This window comes from Pectinophora gossypiella, chromosome 29 (genome assembly GCF_024362695.1).
Source record: "Pectinophora gossypiella chromosome 29, ilPecGoss1.1, whole genome shotgun sequence".
Lineage (NCBI taxonomy): Eukaryota > Metazoa > Arthropoda > Insecta > Lepidoptera > Gelechiidae > Pectinophora > Pectinophora gossypiella.
Window position 1 is genome coordinate 3,503,817 of NC_065432.1, and position 15,197 is coordinate 3,519,013.

General features: G+C 39.8%; 2 protein-coding genes across 2 annotated transcripts in view; both read left to right on the top strand.

Annotated features, from left to right (window-relative positions):
- LOC126379432 (heat shock protein 70 B2-like) overlaps positions 1-15,197 on the top strand; it is a 54,364-nt gene that overhangs the window by 29,838 nt on the left and 9,329 nt on the right. The window lies entirely within an intron of this gene.
- On the top strand, positions 154-7,809 carry LOC126379561 (cylicin-1-like). Its single transcript, XM_050028363.1, has 9 exons — positions 154-172; positions 583-640; positions 1,351-1,408; positions 2,578-2,745; positions 3,093-3,488; positions 4,570-4,689; positions 5,907-5,957; positions 6,419-6,445; positions 7,692-7,809. Exons 2-9 carry the CDS (start codon positions 611-613, stop codon positions 7,775-7,777), a joined length of 936 nt encoding a protein of 311 aa, XP_049884320.1. The 5' UTR covers positions 154-172; positions 583-610; the 3' UTR covers positions 7,778-7,809.

The following is a 15,197-nucleotide window of genomic DNA, read 5'->3' on the forward strand; positions in this document are numbered from 1 at the left end:
AAGAACAATGTTTCCATCGGGAATCGAACCCGGACCTCCAGATTATGAGCCTAACGCTCTAACCACTAGACAACGGAGACTATAAATTAAAGTGTATTAACTTATAAAATAATAAAGTACGTAAGTATGCTACAATCTGAATACATAAAGCGACTTGCACTGACGTTCACTGGTAAGCTTATATATCGAGACAGTATAAATATCGAAGGCATTTTTCCTACGCATTTAGTTTTGTTATTAAAATTATCATTAAATGGTATAGGTACTTACTAAAAGTTACTGTTATTGAAATCTAAATATTGCATATCTCAATCAATGTGAAAACGACGTTTAAAATTAAGTAAATTTAAAAATATCAACAAAATTTGAAATTAAAACTGATCTTCTGTTTTGTTCTAATAATAATTATTAATTAAGTACATAATGTGGAAAATTTTGAATGCCACACGTCTAACGTAAAACTAATAGAGGTTATCTACGTCATAAATATTTTCAACTGATTGAAAATATTTACTTAAGTGTGAAGAAACAAAGAATTGTTTAACTAGGTATATATAAGAAACCGATTTTTTTACTTTATAGTCACTCTTGGCTCAGTGTGGCGATCGCAATGAAGACCTTAATAATTCTGCTGTTTTTGGTAAGTAATTAGCTTAATTATTCCGTATTATTCAACAGAATGACGGGGGTTAAAATGGCCAGCCACATCGAAGCAATTCATTTAACGCAATATTGCTATTTGACATTTGTATGCATTGCGCACTTACTGTTATATGCGCAAATGTCACATTCCAATTTGCTTCGATGTGGCCATTTCCAACTAGTCAAACCCATTGACATTCAGAATTTGCCTTTCAACTGTTTTAAGACAGTAGTTAAACAAAAACTTTACAAAAAAAGGTTATTATAAAGTTAGTGATTATTTAGAAGATATGAATGCATGGGATTTACCTACTGTCTGAGAACTGATATTAGGCAGCTAAATTACTCAATTGTATACCAATATTTTATGTTTATTTTTATTTTTTTTAAAGAACGTCTAGGGCCCTGTGCCGAGGTTTTTCTTGCAGCTTCTTTTCCCCGGCTACTGAATAAAGATATTTTTGAATTTTTGAGTTACTTTTTACTAAACGTGTTTTCAAACACGAAATTAGCATGGAATATATTTGTATCGAGGTGTAATAAAAACGGTCATTATTTATACCCAAAAACAAAGATAAAAGATGCATATGTGTGTTATCCATGTAATTTGAAGTTTAAACGAAGAAAAAACTTAACAACGCCATCTAACGTATTTTTGGGGAACGCAGATTGGAATGTTCCTCTTCCAACACTTACATTTTGTTACAGGTGGGCGTTGCAGTATGCATGCCTGCAGATAGTCCCGCGGATAAAGCTTTAGGTGCAGGTAAGGAAAACGCTTTTTATAAGTATCTGGGGGGGTTAAAATGGCTCTAACCATAGAGGCAGCCAATCAGCTCGCGACACCAAACACACGGATTAATTCTTTCAAATATTTTTTTCCTCTCAGACGACGCCTGAGCCGAGGTTCGCGCCCAACTGGGCACCCTCAGGCCTGTTGTCTTAAACGTTGTACCGGGCGAGAGCCTTCAGCGCTCCCCATTTGTCTGGCCAAGTAATGCAATCTGCGGCAAATCTACAATAAATAAAAACACATAATACCGGGTTCTTACCGCGTTAAAATCATGGGGGTTAAAATGGCCACATCGAAGCAATTTATCTAAGAAAGCAATATTGCTATTTGACATTTGTTTGCATTGCGCACTTACTTTTATATGCGCAAATGTCAAATTGCAACATTGTTTTGTGCCCATTTTAACCCCCCTGATGGAAAAACTGAAGCCATGAAAGACCTAAACGACTCAATTACCCTGGCGAAACCAGCGGCCCGTCAGCTTGCGGCAGTAAACACTTCAGTGGGTTAAAAAGCCACATCGAAGCGATTCATCTAAAACTCAATTAAGTATCATTGCAATTGGACATTGGCGCATATAAAAAGTAAGTGCACAATTCCAACAAATGTCAAAAAACAATACTTAAGTTTTGTTTTTTTTAGATGAATTGCTTCGATGTGGCCTTTTTAACCGCGACACCAAACACTTCAGGACCCCGATACCGACCCCGTTGGCGTGGTCGACGACTTCCCTCAATCAGCGCTTATCGCTATCGACCCGCCAAGGTCGATGAATTCATTCACATATTTTTTCCTCTCAGACGACGCCCTGAGCCGAGGTTCGCGCCCAACTGGGCACCCTCAGGCCTGTTGTCTTAAACGTTGTACCGGGTGAGAGCCTTCAGCGCTCCCCATTTGTCCGGCCAAGTAGTTAATGCCATCTGCGGCAAATCTACAATAAGTCACGTCAAAAAAAAGGCCTTTTAACCCTTCTGATGTTTTTAATCAACCCCACAGATTAGGACGACCGTAGAGTTTGGGAAAGTATGTCTTTTAACCTTGTAAGGCAGAGATTCCTACACACAATAATTAAGCAAAGAAGTATGGATTTTAAAAGAACATTCAGCCTTCCTACTTTAACCTACTAATATTCGAATTTGTAGCTAAAGACGCCGCTAAAGATGCCACAAAGGACGCACCTAAAGACGCAAAGAAAGATGGCGATAAAGATAAGAAAGATGGCGACAAAGATAAGAAAGATGGCGACAAAGATAAAGATAAAAAAGACGCAGATAAAGATAAAAAAGATGCAGAAAAGAAAAAGGATGAAGGTAAGATGATTATTTTCATTTTCACTTAGATAGTTTGGGGACCCCTGTACAACTCCTGAAAACGAATTAGATTATAAGCACACCTTTAGTTTTAAGTGAACATTTAATTTTGTATTTCTCCTATTTTGTGCAATAAAGTTATTATTATTATTATTATAATTACGATACATAGGATCCAGGACACTCCATACAGGAATGCCATTCTTACCGCGTAAGTGGGAGGGAGACAAATAGTTTACTCGGTTCAGGCCATGAGTAGTTGAGGTCGGCGCTCAATACGAATTAGTGCGGGGCGGAAAGTCACTGTTCTATCTTATTTTAACCTCCTACTATCATTTATGTTACAGAAAAAGTAGACAAAAAGGATGATGACGAGAAAAAAAAGGAAAAGAAACACAAAAAGCACAAGAAACACGACGATGATGATGATGATTCAAGCTCAGAAGAAAACGACTCAGGCGAAGATGAAGAAAAGGAGAAAAAACATAAGAAACACAACAAAGGAAAGAAACATAAGAAGAATGATGATGATGATGACTCGGATGATGACGTAAAAGAGCAGCTGAAAGAAAAAGAAAAGGCATTAAAGGCTGCCGCTAAAAAACTCAAGGAACTTGAAAAGGAAAAGCAACAAGCGCTCGATGACGCAGACGATGAAGCTAAGGATGCTACTGATGGCGCTGATGATAAGACAAAAATCAGTCCTAAAAAACATAAACCACATCATAAGAAACATCATAAAGGTAAGCTATGGCGAATGTTATGAAGAGCCTTCAGCGCTCCCCATTTGTCCGGCCAAGTAGTTAATGCCATCTGCGGCAAATCTACAACAAGTCACGTCAAAAAAAATGTTTTGGGTGAATATCAAAATTTCAAGTTTGGTGGCGAAATTTTGATGGGTTATAGGTAAAGAAAACCAGGATTATAGGAGTTAACACAGATTTTATTTAAGTAGAGAAAGAAAATAACATACATCGCTATTGAAATGTCAAATCGAAGAGTGAGTGACATAGTGTTGCTAACAAACAAAATAAATTTAGACAGTTTCGTTTACAAACTAGTCCTATTCTAACAAATTTCATATTATTTTTTCGTGAAAAATTGGGTTCCGACATGAAAAAGATCCAAAAGGATCCTCGGTTCCGAACCCAATTTTTCACGAAAAAATTATATGACAGTTCGCCACCAAACTTGGCACATTTTGATTTTCACCCTTTTCCGATTAACTTAACGCGATCATTAACCACAAAACACTTAATATTAATTATTTATATTATTCAGTGAAGAAAGCAACCCATGTCGTTCACGTTCCCGCCATAAAACCAAAAGTAAAAACCAATAAAACTTCTATACTTAAGTAGTTTGACATCTGACGCCATACGATTTAATTCTAAACTGTGTTCGAGGGGGGTGAAGTAAACCTAGCTCAGACGCTGGTGGAGAGTGGAGAATTGCCGTTCTATACGTATTATTTCTTACTCTATGCCCAAACACAAAGATAAAAGATGCATACGTCTTATCTCGGAAAGTAGAAGATTAAACGAAGGCAAAATTGTACAGCGCCAACTAGGTATATTTTTTTTAGGGTAAATGGCCTGATAAGTCCGTTATAAAAAAGTGTAGGTGGGTGAATATCAAAATTTCAAGTTTGGTGGCGAAATTTCATATAATTTTTTCGTGAAAAATTGGAAAGAATCCAAAAGGATCCTTTTTCATGTCGGAACCCAATTTTTCACGAAAAAATTATATGAAAGTTCGCCACCAAACTTGGCACATTTTGATATTCACCCAGGTACTTATTTTTTAATGTTGTTTTTTTTAAAGGACCTCTGCCAGATGTGGGTAAGTTTGCCAAGGAGGCTGAAGAAATCCCTAAAGGACTAGAGTCGACGGCTGAAGGTGCATTAGGGAATGTTCCCGGTCTTGGAGGGCATGGTAAACATGGTAAGCATTCACTATACTCTTACACCTACTCGGAAAGTGCAAATTCAAATTGGGTACTTGACTGGGAAAGAGAGGAAGGGGAAGACCAAGAAGAGCTTACATGGAACAGATTAAAAAAAAAGGTTAACGTCGTGTCTTATAGGGAAGTCAAGGAATTGGCCTTTGATAGACTGGAATGGAAAATGCTACACCGACAAGAGCGTGGCTCTTAAATTGATGATGATGACTTGACTGGGCCAAAGATAAATTACCTATAAAATAAAGAAATAGAAATGGGTGAATATCAAAATTTCAAGTTTGGTGGAAAAATTTCATATTATTGTTTTGTGAAAAATTGGGTTCCGACATGAAAAAGATCGAAAAGGATCCCCGGTTCCGATATTCACCCAAATATAGAAATAGAAGCCAGTCTAAGATGATCAAACATCAATCTGATTTTAAATTCGACTTATTTTCGAATTTTATTTATGAATTAAGTACAAAAAAACAAGCTAAGTACTTACAGAAAATAGGAAAAATAGGTATAAAAAATGTAAGTAAGGCAGTTGGCAGGGCCGAGATTCAAAACACAAAATAGTTAAACAATGAGGGATTATCCAGGCTACGTTTCCAAAAAAAACAAGATGGCGCTGTATAGAGTGCCTTCGTTTAACCTTCTCATTTCGTGGATAATATATACAGGGTGTTAGTGACATCGTAACGAAAACTTTGAGGGATGATTCAGACCATGATTCTGAGTTGATATCAAGTGGAATTTTCCGTCGCAAAAGTATGGATAGGAAAATAATTAAAAAAGACACAAAAAATCATGAATTTTTTGACAGGAAATTCCACTTGATATCAACTCAGAATCATGGTCTGAATCATCCCCCTCAGTATTTGTTACGATGTCACTAACACCCTGTATATATGCATCTTTTATCTCTAACTTTATTGCTTCACTTTATTTTGATCAGAATAGAATAGTATAGTTTATTTTGATGGGTGGAAGATGTGTTGTGCCTGGGTGTAACGACAAGGGTCATCATTTATACCCAAAAACAAAGATAAAAATGCATATGTCTGTTATCCTTGTGATTAGAAGGTTAAACGAAGGCAAATTTGGACAGCGCCACCTATTTTCTTTGGAGAAAATAGTCTGGAAAGTCCCACATTTCTCACAACAGCACGTAATTTTGAAATGACTTGTTTACAAAAAATATTTTTGTATTTTCCAGGTCATGGCAAGGGACATGGTGGTATCGATGGCGCAATAGGCGTGGTGCCAAGTAAGTTAATATAATATCATCATCTCCATAAGTAATACATTAAGTACCCTGTTTTTCACAAGGTTCGCTTGCCTAACCCACTGCAGGACCCCGATACCGACCCCGCCGGCGTGGTCGACGATTTCCCTCAATCAGCGCTTATCGCTATCTACCTACATACCTATATATTAATTCTTTCAAATATTTTTCCTCTCAGACGACGCCCTAAGCCGAGGTTCGCGCCCAACTGGGCACCCTCAGGCCTGTTGTCTTAAACGTTGTACCGGGTGAGAGCCTTCAGCGCTCCTCATTTGTCCGGCCAAGTAGTTAATGTCATCTGCGGCAAATCTACAATACTTAAAGTAAAAAAAAAAATACTTTATTGGTTTCATTATAATAATATTCTTTCGTCTGTCTAACTTTCAATCTTTTAAAACTATAGTTTGTCTAAAATTTTAATCCAAAGTTGTGTGTGTTTACAGAAGTCGCTGGTGAATTCGTTGATGACGGTAAGTAGTTATAAATATTTAGATATTTAGGAGTCGCTGTCGCCGGACACGGCTTGGATGATATGATGATGATGATGATTTTTTTCTTCTATCGTGTGGGTTTTTTTGTGGAGGATTCATCATCATCAATTTAAGAGCCACGCTCTTGTCGGTGTAGCATTTTCCATTCCAGTCTATCAAAGGCCAATTCCTTGATTTCCCCATAAGACACAACGTTAACCTTTTCTTTAATCTGTTCCATGTAAGCTCTTCTTGGTCTTCCCCTTCCTCTCTTTCCTTCTAGCTTTCCTTCTATGATGTTTTTAATAAATTCGTCGTGTCTTATTAGGTGTCCAATCATCTTGCCTGTCCTCAAATAATTCTCAGTATTTGTCTCTTTTCCCTTACTCTTACTAGCACTTCCTCATTTGTAACCCTTTCTTTCCTTTGTGGAGGATTACCAACTACATAATATTACTAGCCAAGTATATTACTAAGAAACGAACGTAACGTACTTACATTGTTTTTGGTTTACGCGGTTATCATCGTAATTAAACACATATCATAATACCGGGTTCTTACTGCGTTAATATCGGGAGTCTCATCCCTGATTAACGCGGTAAGAACCCGGTATTATGTGTTATAATTATGAACGTAACGAGGCCTGGAAAGTCCCTTCTTATCGTGTGGGTTGTGAGGCGGAATACCAACCTCATCAACCCTGGTTTCAGGGTTATTACTGAGCCGGCAAAGGCCCTTGACATGGCTCATGTAACGACTACATACTTACAACAGCAAGTAGTAACCGGGACCAACGGCTTAACGTGCCTTCCGAAGCACGGATCATAATAATAATAATAATAATAAAACACTTTATTGCACACATCTCACTTCATCATCACCATCATCATCATCACCTCATCATCATCTTACTTTCGGACAATCAGATGATCAACCTGTAATGGTTCCAAACTAGGGATCACAAAGTGATTTTTTTGTGATGTATCCCCACCGGGATTCGAACCCGGGGCCTTAGGATCGTGAGCCCAACGCTCAACCACTGGACCACTGAGGCTGTTCTGGAAAGTCCTTAATTGATATATGGTAGCTGGTATCCTCAGCTCAGTTTTAAAACTTCAAGGGATAACAGCTGACTCATAGTAATTATATCACAGCCTGTAACTACATACTTATAAATGTAAACAAATATAGTCATATATTTAAGGCTTTAATGGTACAAATAAAGATATTATTATTAAATTTACAGCTGTGAAAGCAGGCGATGACCTCCTTAACACAGGCCTCGGCTTATTTGGTAAGATTCAAAATTACAGGGTGTTAGTTACATCGTAACGAATACTGAGGGGGATGATTTAGCTTATTATTCTGATTTAATATCAAGTGGAATTCTCCGTTGCAAAATAATTGACATTTTTTAGTTTTTTTTTTTTAATTACGTTCAATTCTATACTTTTGCGATGGAAAATTCCACTTGATATTAACTCAGAATACTGAGCTAATTTAGCCCCCTCAGTATTCGTTACGATGTCACTTACATACCCCATACAAGTACATACAGGTAGCCATACAAGTAGATAGGGTGTTAGTGACACCGTAACGAATACTGAGGGGAATGATTCAGACCATGATTCTGAGTTGATATCAAGGGGAATTCCTGTTGGAATATTCATGAAATTTTTTGTATTTTTTTTTAATTATTTTCAGTTCCAGAATTTTGCGACAAGAAAATCCACTTGATATCAACTCGGCATCATGGTGTGAATCTTCCCCCTCAGTATTTGTTACGATGTCACTAACACCCTGTATATATTTTATATTTTACAATCCGCGACAGCCCTGGGGTCTTAAAATGGCCATTCACCGGGCACCAATACTGGAAACCACGTGATATACTTACATTATTAATGGTTTAAACATGAATTCAATCTCATAAAATCGGATTCAGAGGTTTAAAGCCCGGCTGGGTTTCGAACCCGTACCGTGACACTAATAAAATAACATACATCTAAAAACAGCTGTCAGTCAGAATAGTATATTTTCTTGGTCTGTCTCTTTCGCACTAGGCTGTTCTCTATCTTTCTGTCCTGCTCTCGCGCGCAGAACGTTACAGCGCAAATAAAGCGTAAATCTAAAATCATTCACCAGTAAATATACATACACAGCCTATATACGTCCCACTGTGGGCACAGCCCTCCCCTCAATCAACCCGAGGGGATATGGAGCATACTCCACCACGCTACTCCACTGCGGGTTGGTGCAGATGTTTTTACGGCTAATAGCCTGGAGCAACGGCTTAACTTGCCCTCCGAAGCACGGAATCATCTTACTTACAAAGTCCTTACCAAATAAAGGACAGTCTCATAAGGTGATTTCGACAATGTTCCCATCGGGAATCGAACCCGGACTTCCAGATCGTGAGTCTAATGCTTAACCACTAGACTACGGACTGTTAAAAATAATTAATTGTTTTAGGTTTACGCGATCATTATCATAATTAAAACACATAATAACGGGTTCTTACCGCGTTTATGAGACTCCTTGTGGGAGTCTTATATCCCTACTATAAACGCGGAAAGAACCCTTTATTATGGTGTTTTACTTAAAATAATAAATGTTAAAAAATAAAGTAAGGTAAACGCTCCTATTACCGCCAGGTTAAGCTATGCTCTGATTACCTCTCAGAAATTAAGTACTTCTGTATTTGCTAGTGCAGCTTATTTATTTTATTTGTATTGTTATGACTGTCTTCTGCTAAATACATCAAGAATTTTTAATTTTGAGTGAATATTTTGGATAAAAAATAATTTTATGTCCGAAAACTCACTTTCCTCTATTACCGCCACATAAATTGCGGTTTCTTTCTATTACCGCCTTTGCTGCATCGAATACCGCCAACGAGATATCTAACCAATTATTCAGGTACAATAAAATACTTTATTTAAAAAAAAGTTGTTTTTACCACTGTTAATGTAGTTAATAGATACATAAATTGGGAAGGCACTGTCTCTTAAAATACAGGTTCACCTAGTTTGAAAGACAGCGTTCCAACAAAAACTGTAAACGAATTGTTTTCAATAATCATCATCATCAACAGCCGTATGACGCCCACTGCTGGGCATAGGCCTCCCCCAAGGATCTCCACAACGATCGGTCCTGCGCTGCCCGCATCCAGCGGCTTCCCGCCACCTTCACCAGATCGTCGGTCCACCTTGTAGCGGGCCTACTCACTGAGCGTCGTCCGACACGTGGTCGCCACTCCAGAACCTTTCCGCCCCAGCGGCCATCGGTTCTCCTCGCTATGTGTCCTGCCCACTGCCACTTCCGTTTTGCAATTCTCCGAGCTATGTCGGTGACTTTAGTTCTCCTGCGGATCTCCTCATTTCTGATTCGATCAAGCAGGGAAATACCGAGCATAGCTCTCTCCATTGCCCGCTGAGCGACACCGAGCCTCCTCACGGGACCCATAGTATGCGGCCACGTCTCACTGCCGTAGGTCATCACTGGCAACACGCGCTGGTTAAAGACTTTCGTCTTGAGACACTGGTATTTTGGACGAGAAGATGTTCCGCAGCTTCCCGAACGCTGCCCATCCGAGTTGGATCCGACGAGAGATCTCTTTCTCGAAGTTGGACTTACCTAACTGGATTATTTGTCCTAGGTAAATGTACTGGTCTACAACTTCGAGTGTAACGTTCCCAACCTGAACTGGAGTGGGTGCGACATGGTCGTTGGACATAATTTTTGTTTTTGTCATGTTCATGCTCATCAATAATAAATAAATAAATAAATAAATAAATAAATGCTAAGACCCACTCGTTGGGTTGCGTTACTGAGATGCTCGAGTATGGTGTTCAGTTCTTCCAGGGTCTCAGCCATTAGGACTATATCATCGGCAAATCGAAGGTGCGTCGGGTACTCACCGTTGATGTTGTTGCCAAATCCTTTCCAGTCCAGAAGCTTAAAAATATCCTCCAATGCAGCAGTGAACAGTTTCGGAGAGATGACATCTCCCTGTCTCACTCCTCGCTGCAGTTGGATCGGATTAGAGCTCTGGTTCTGTACTCGAACTGACATAGTGGCATTTTGGTAGAGGTCCCTTAGCTTTTCGATGTACCTATGGTCCACTTGGCACCTCTGAAGAGACTGCAACACCGCTCAGGTCTCGATCGAATCAAAGGCTTTCTCATAGTCCACAAACGCCAAGCAAAGTGGCAGATTATACTCTTCGGTCTTCTGTATAACCTGCCGCAGCGTATGGATGTGGTCTATGGTAAAACCCTAAAGCCTAAAGCCTTTTCGGAAACCGGCTTGTTCGGAAAGTCGTCAAATCTGCAAGCGAGACGATTCGTAATGACCCTCGAAAACAACTTGTAGACATGGCTCAGAAGCGAGATAGGTCTGTAGTTCTTCAGTAGGGCTTTATCACCTTTCTTGAAGAACAGGACCACCTCGCTTCCGCTCTATACCCTCTGCGTTTTGCCCTGAAATATGACGGAATTGAAGAGCCTCTGGAGGGCTTTGAGTATTGGCGTTCCGCCCGCTCTCAGAAGTTCTGCTGTGATTCTGTCATCTCCTGCCGCTTTGTTGTTTTTGAGCTGTTTGAGGGCCATCCTAATCTCGTACAGGCTGACGTCCGGGATATCTTCAGTGTAGTGTCGGGTAAGCTTGGCTCGAGGGTCTCGAGCTATGCTTTCGCCTGATGTTTTCGTGGAATATAGCTGTCTATAGAAACTCCCAATCTCCCTCAGGATTTCGGGAGTCGACGAAATGATTCTGTATGAGGAGTTTTCAATAAACTTTATTATTATTGTTATTTTTTTATTAAATGAATTATGACATAAACTACAGAAAAATCTTTTGGTTTCATAGATTTATATACATAATTGGCGTCTGTCTCTGTCCATCCGTCTGTCTCTGTCCGTCTGTCTGTCCATCCGTCTGTCTCTGTCTATCCGTCTGTCTCTGCCGGTCCGTCTGTCTCTGTCTATCCGTCTGTCTTTGTCCGTCCGTCTGTCCATCCGTCTGTCTCTGTCCGTCCGTCTGTCTCTGTCCGTCCGTCTGTCTCTGTCCGTCCGTCTGTCTCTGTCCGTCCGTCTGTCTCTGTCCGTCCGCCTGTCTCTGTCCGTCCGTCTGTCTCTGTCCGTCCGTCTGTCTCTGTCCGTCCGCCTGTCTCTGTCTGTCCTTCTGTATCTGTCTATCCGTCTGTCTCTGTCCGTCCGTCTGTCTCTGCCTGTCCTTCTGTCTCTGTCTGTTCTTCTGTCTCTATCTGCCCGTCCGTTTCGGTCTGTCCGTCCGTCTGTCTCTATCTGACCGTCCGTTTCGGTCTGTCCGTCCGTCTCTGTCAGTCCGAAGAATAATGCATCACCCTGTCTATAAATCATAAGAGGGAATCTATGGTGGCGGTAATAGAAACATGTATGTAATTTCTGTGTTTCAATTTCCGCCACATAAAAATTAGCCTTAAGAAAACAAATAAATATTCAAAATGAGAGCTACGTATGTAATAACCAGTTTCAAAGCATATTTTAATAAATATCTAAAGTATTTAAATTAGAAATTCATAATTACTTCAACTACTTGTTCATACATTTCTTAAAAAAATACATTAACTTATATGCAGCACAGGATACTTGAATTCCACCAAATGCGTGGCGTTAATAGATTTTAATATAGTTCATGAACCATACTATAAAATAAGATGATAACATTATGAATGATTGGGCATGTTACCTTAAATAATTAAAAAATACAAATATCATACAAATATCGATCGCCGCCATAGGTGGCGGTAATAGTAACCAAACTGCAAATGTATGCTTCTATCACCGCCACATTTTAAAACTCAAATTAATCATTTAAAACTAACACAAATATCAAATATAGCATGCTTTCTCAGTTCTTAAACGTATTAACAAGTAGTTATAATTACTAAAATGAAGAAAAATTATGTTTCATCGGACACAAAACCTTAAGAAAAAAATGTTGTATGCTTATGCATTTCAGTAGTGGCTTGTATGGAGCGCGTTGCTTGCGCGGACACTGCACACTTACAGACCAATCACAAATTAAACTGTTGTTGCCCACGCTCAAGGGTATGTTCGTTTCATAGTCAATTAATACATGTATCTTTTGACATTTGAATCAATTTTCTATCTCGGACACAATTCAAAATATCCGCAATTTAAAAAAGGTGGCGGTAAACGATGTCGATTTTTGGGTGGCGTTAATAGGAGCGTTTACCTTACTTAAATAATCCGATGTTTTATTTTTCAGGGGGATTCCGTAAGTATTATTTTCTACATTAAACGTAACGTAAAAGTGTGTGAAAGAGAGAGCGAGGAGTGAGCGAGAGAGAAGAAAGGATTGCGGAATGACAGGGAAATGGCGGACGGTTGGTTTTAAAATGGAAAATGAATGAAATTAATAAAACGTTTTAAATAAACACATTTTCTTCATGCCCCATTCCGTAAATAAATTGGGCGCTGTGATTAGACTTAGCTAGAAAAATGTCGACCCCATCAGGACCTACGGACGTGATCATGTACCTATATTTGTTATGTTTACAGTTGGAGGTGGAGGTGGCGGCTCCGACGAAGATGAAGATTGAAGGTAAACTCTAGCAAACTCGGCACGGAAACCGCGCCGCGCGCGACGCGAATTATATCGTGGGCCAATGACCAATGGCCATACGACGACTATCTAACGTGGACAGCATTTATTGGTTAAGACCCTCAACCAATAAACGACCAATAAACCCAGCATTTCGACCAATAAACGATTCGAATGCTATCTACGTAGATGGCCGTCAAACGGCTATTGGTGTTGACAGCGTCCATTTTAGTCGAGACGCGCGCGGGGCGGTTACCGTGCGATGGATTATTCCACTTGATCATCACCAGGCCATTAACGTCCCCACTGCTGGGGCACGGGCCTTCCCTATGGATGGATAGAGAGATCGGGCCTTAAACCACCACGCGGGCCCAGTGCGGATTGATGGTTATTAACGACTGCTAGTGCAACCGGGACCAACGGGTTAACGTGCCTTCCGAAGCACGGAGGAGCTCGAGATGAAAACTTATTTTTTTTGTGGTCACCCATCCTATGACTGGCCTTCGCGAAAGTTGCTTAACTTCAACAATCGCAGACCGAGCGCGTTTACCGCTGCGCCATCGAGCTCCTCATTCCACTTGATATTAACTCAGAATAATTAACTTACATCCCGTAGAAGTACATACGATAGCCATACAAGTAGGTGTGGGTGTTAATGACACCGTAACGAATACTGAGGGGAATTAATCAAACCATATCAACTCAGAATCATGGTCTGAATCACCCTCAATGATTTTCGTTACGATGTCACCAACACTCTGTATAATAGAGGGGGATAGTGCAGGCATACTTACATACATGCATATAGACATTACCTACTGGCTGATCACTAGATTGTCCGAAAGTAAGATGGTCTGTGCTTCGGAAGGCAAGTTAAGCCGTTGATCCCGGTTGCTACTTACTGATGCAAGTAAGTCGTCGTTACATGAGCCATGTCACGCCTTGGGCGGCTCAATAGTAACCCTGACACCAGGGTTGATGAGGTTGGTATTCCACCACGCAACCCACACGATAGAAGAGGATCGACCTCAGTACTTATACTTATTATTTTTTTACAGATAATTCTCATGCGGCTGGTGGCAGAAGTAGCATGAACAAGTCACTTATGGAATTAACATAAAACAATAAATTGTTTACAAAGTATTTGTCTGTTTCATTTTTGATCTAAGTAATGAAGGACTTTCAAGTCGATCTCCCTTTATTTAAGAGCTGCGCTCTTGTCGGTGGAGTAATCGCCATTCCTCTCTTCTTCCCGCCAAAACGGTGAAGGTTTTGGCGGTAGACCTAGGTCTACCCCTTCCTCTTTTCCCTTAAATTTTTCCTTCTATAATGTTTGTTATAAATGAATCGTGTCGTATCAGGTGGCCAATCATATTTCCTCTCCGGTTCTCTATAGTCTTCAATATGGTTCTTTTTTCTTCAACTCTTTCCAGCACTTTTTTTTTCAAGTCGATATTCCGTAATAAAAACTTAGATGGCGCTGTATTTTGTTGCTTTCGTTTAACCTTTAAATTTAATCTTATTGAACAAGTATGTGAGTATCCATGCAAGGAGAAAATAGGCAATTCGGTATGTACAGTCATGAGCAATATAATGTACCCACTTTAGGACTCTGTCGCACTAACATATTTGACATTTAGTGAGACTTACAATTCAATTTGTCAAAAAAGTTAATGTGACATGGTACCAAAGTGTATACATATTACCTAATGCCCGTGACCGTACCGGGAATTCTGGCCGGTCTTCTTCTATCGTGTGGGTTGTGTGTGAGGTGGAGTACCAACCCTATCAACCCTGGTGTCAGGGTTACTATTGAGCCGCCAAAGGCCTCTGACATGGCTCATGTAACTACTTAGTTACATCAGTTAGTAGTAATCGGTACCAACGGCTTAATGTGCCATCCGTAACGGATCATCTTACTTTCGGACAATCAGGTGATAACAAAGTAATTTTTGTGATATATCCCCACCGAGAATCGAACCCAGAATCTCCGAATCGTGAGCCCAACGCTCAACCACTGGACGGAGATGTTGTTCGGTGACGCAACAGTCTAACTAGTGAGCGTTGAGCCATAAATAAAAAAAAAATGTTTATTTCGGATCAAAATACATTACATCCAATGTTAGTAAAAGTGACTGTATTT

What these genes read in the sequence shown, in the direction of transcription:
- LOC126379561 (XM_050028363.1), top strand. Translation starts at nt 611, where the DNA reads ATGAAGACCTTAATAATTCTGCTGTTTTTG. An exon ending in AGAAAAGAAAAAGGATGAAG is followed by an intron (nt 2,746 to 3,092) that starts GTAAGATGATTA and finishes TTTATGTTACAG; the next exon opens with AAAAAGTAGACAAAAAGGAT. An exon ending in CGCAATAGGCGTGGTGCCAA is followed by an intron (nt 5,958 to 6,418) that starts GTAAGTTAATAT and finishes GTGTGTTTACAG; the next exon opens with AAGTCGCTGGTGAATTCGTT.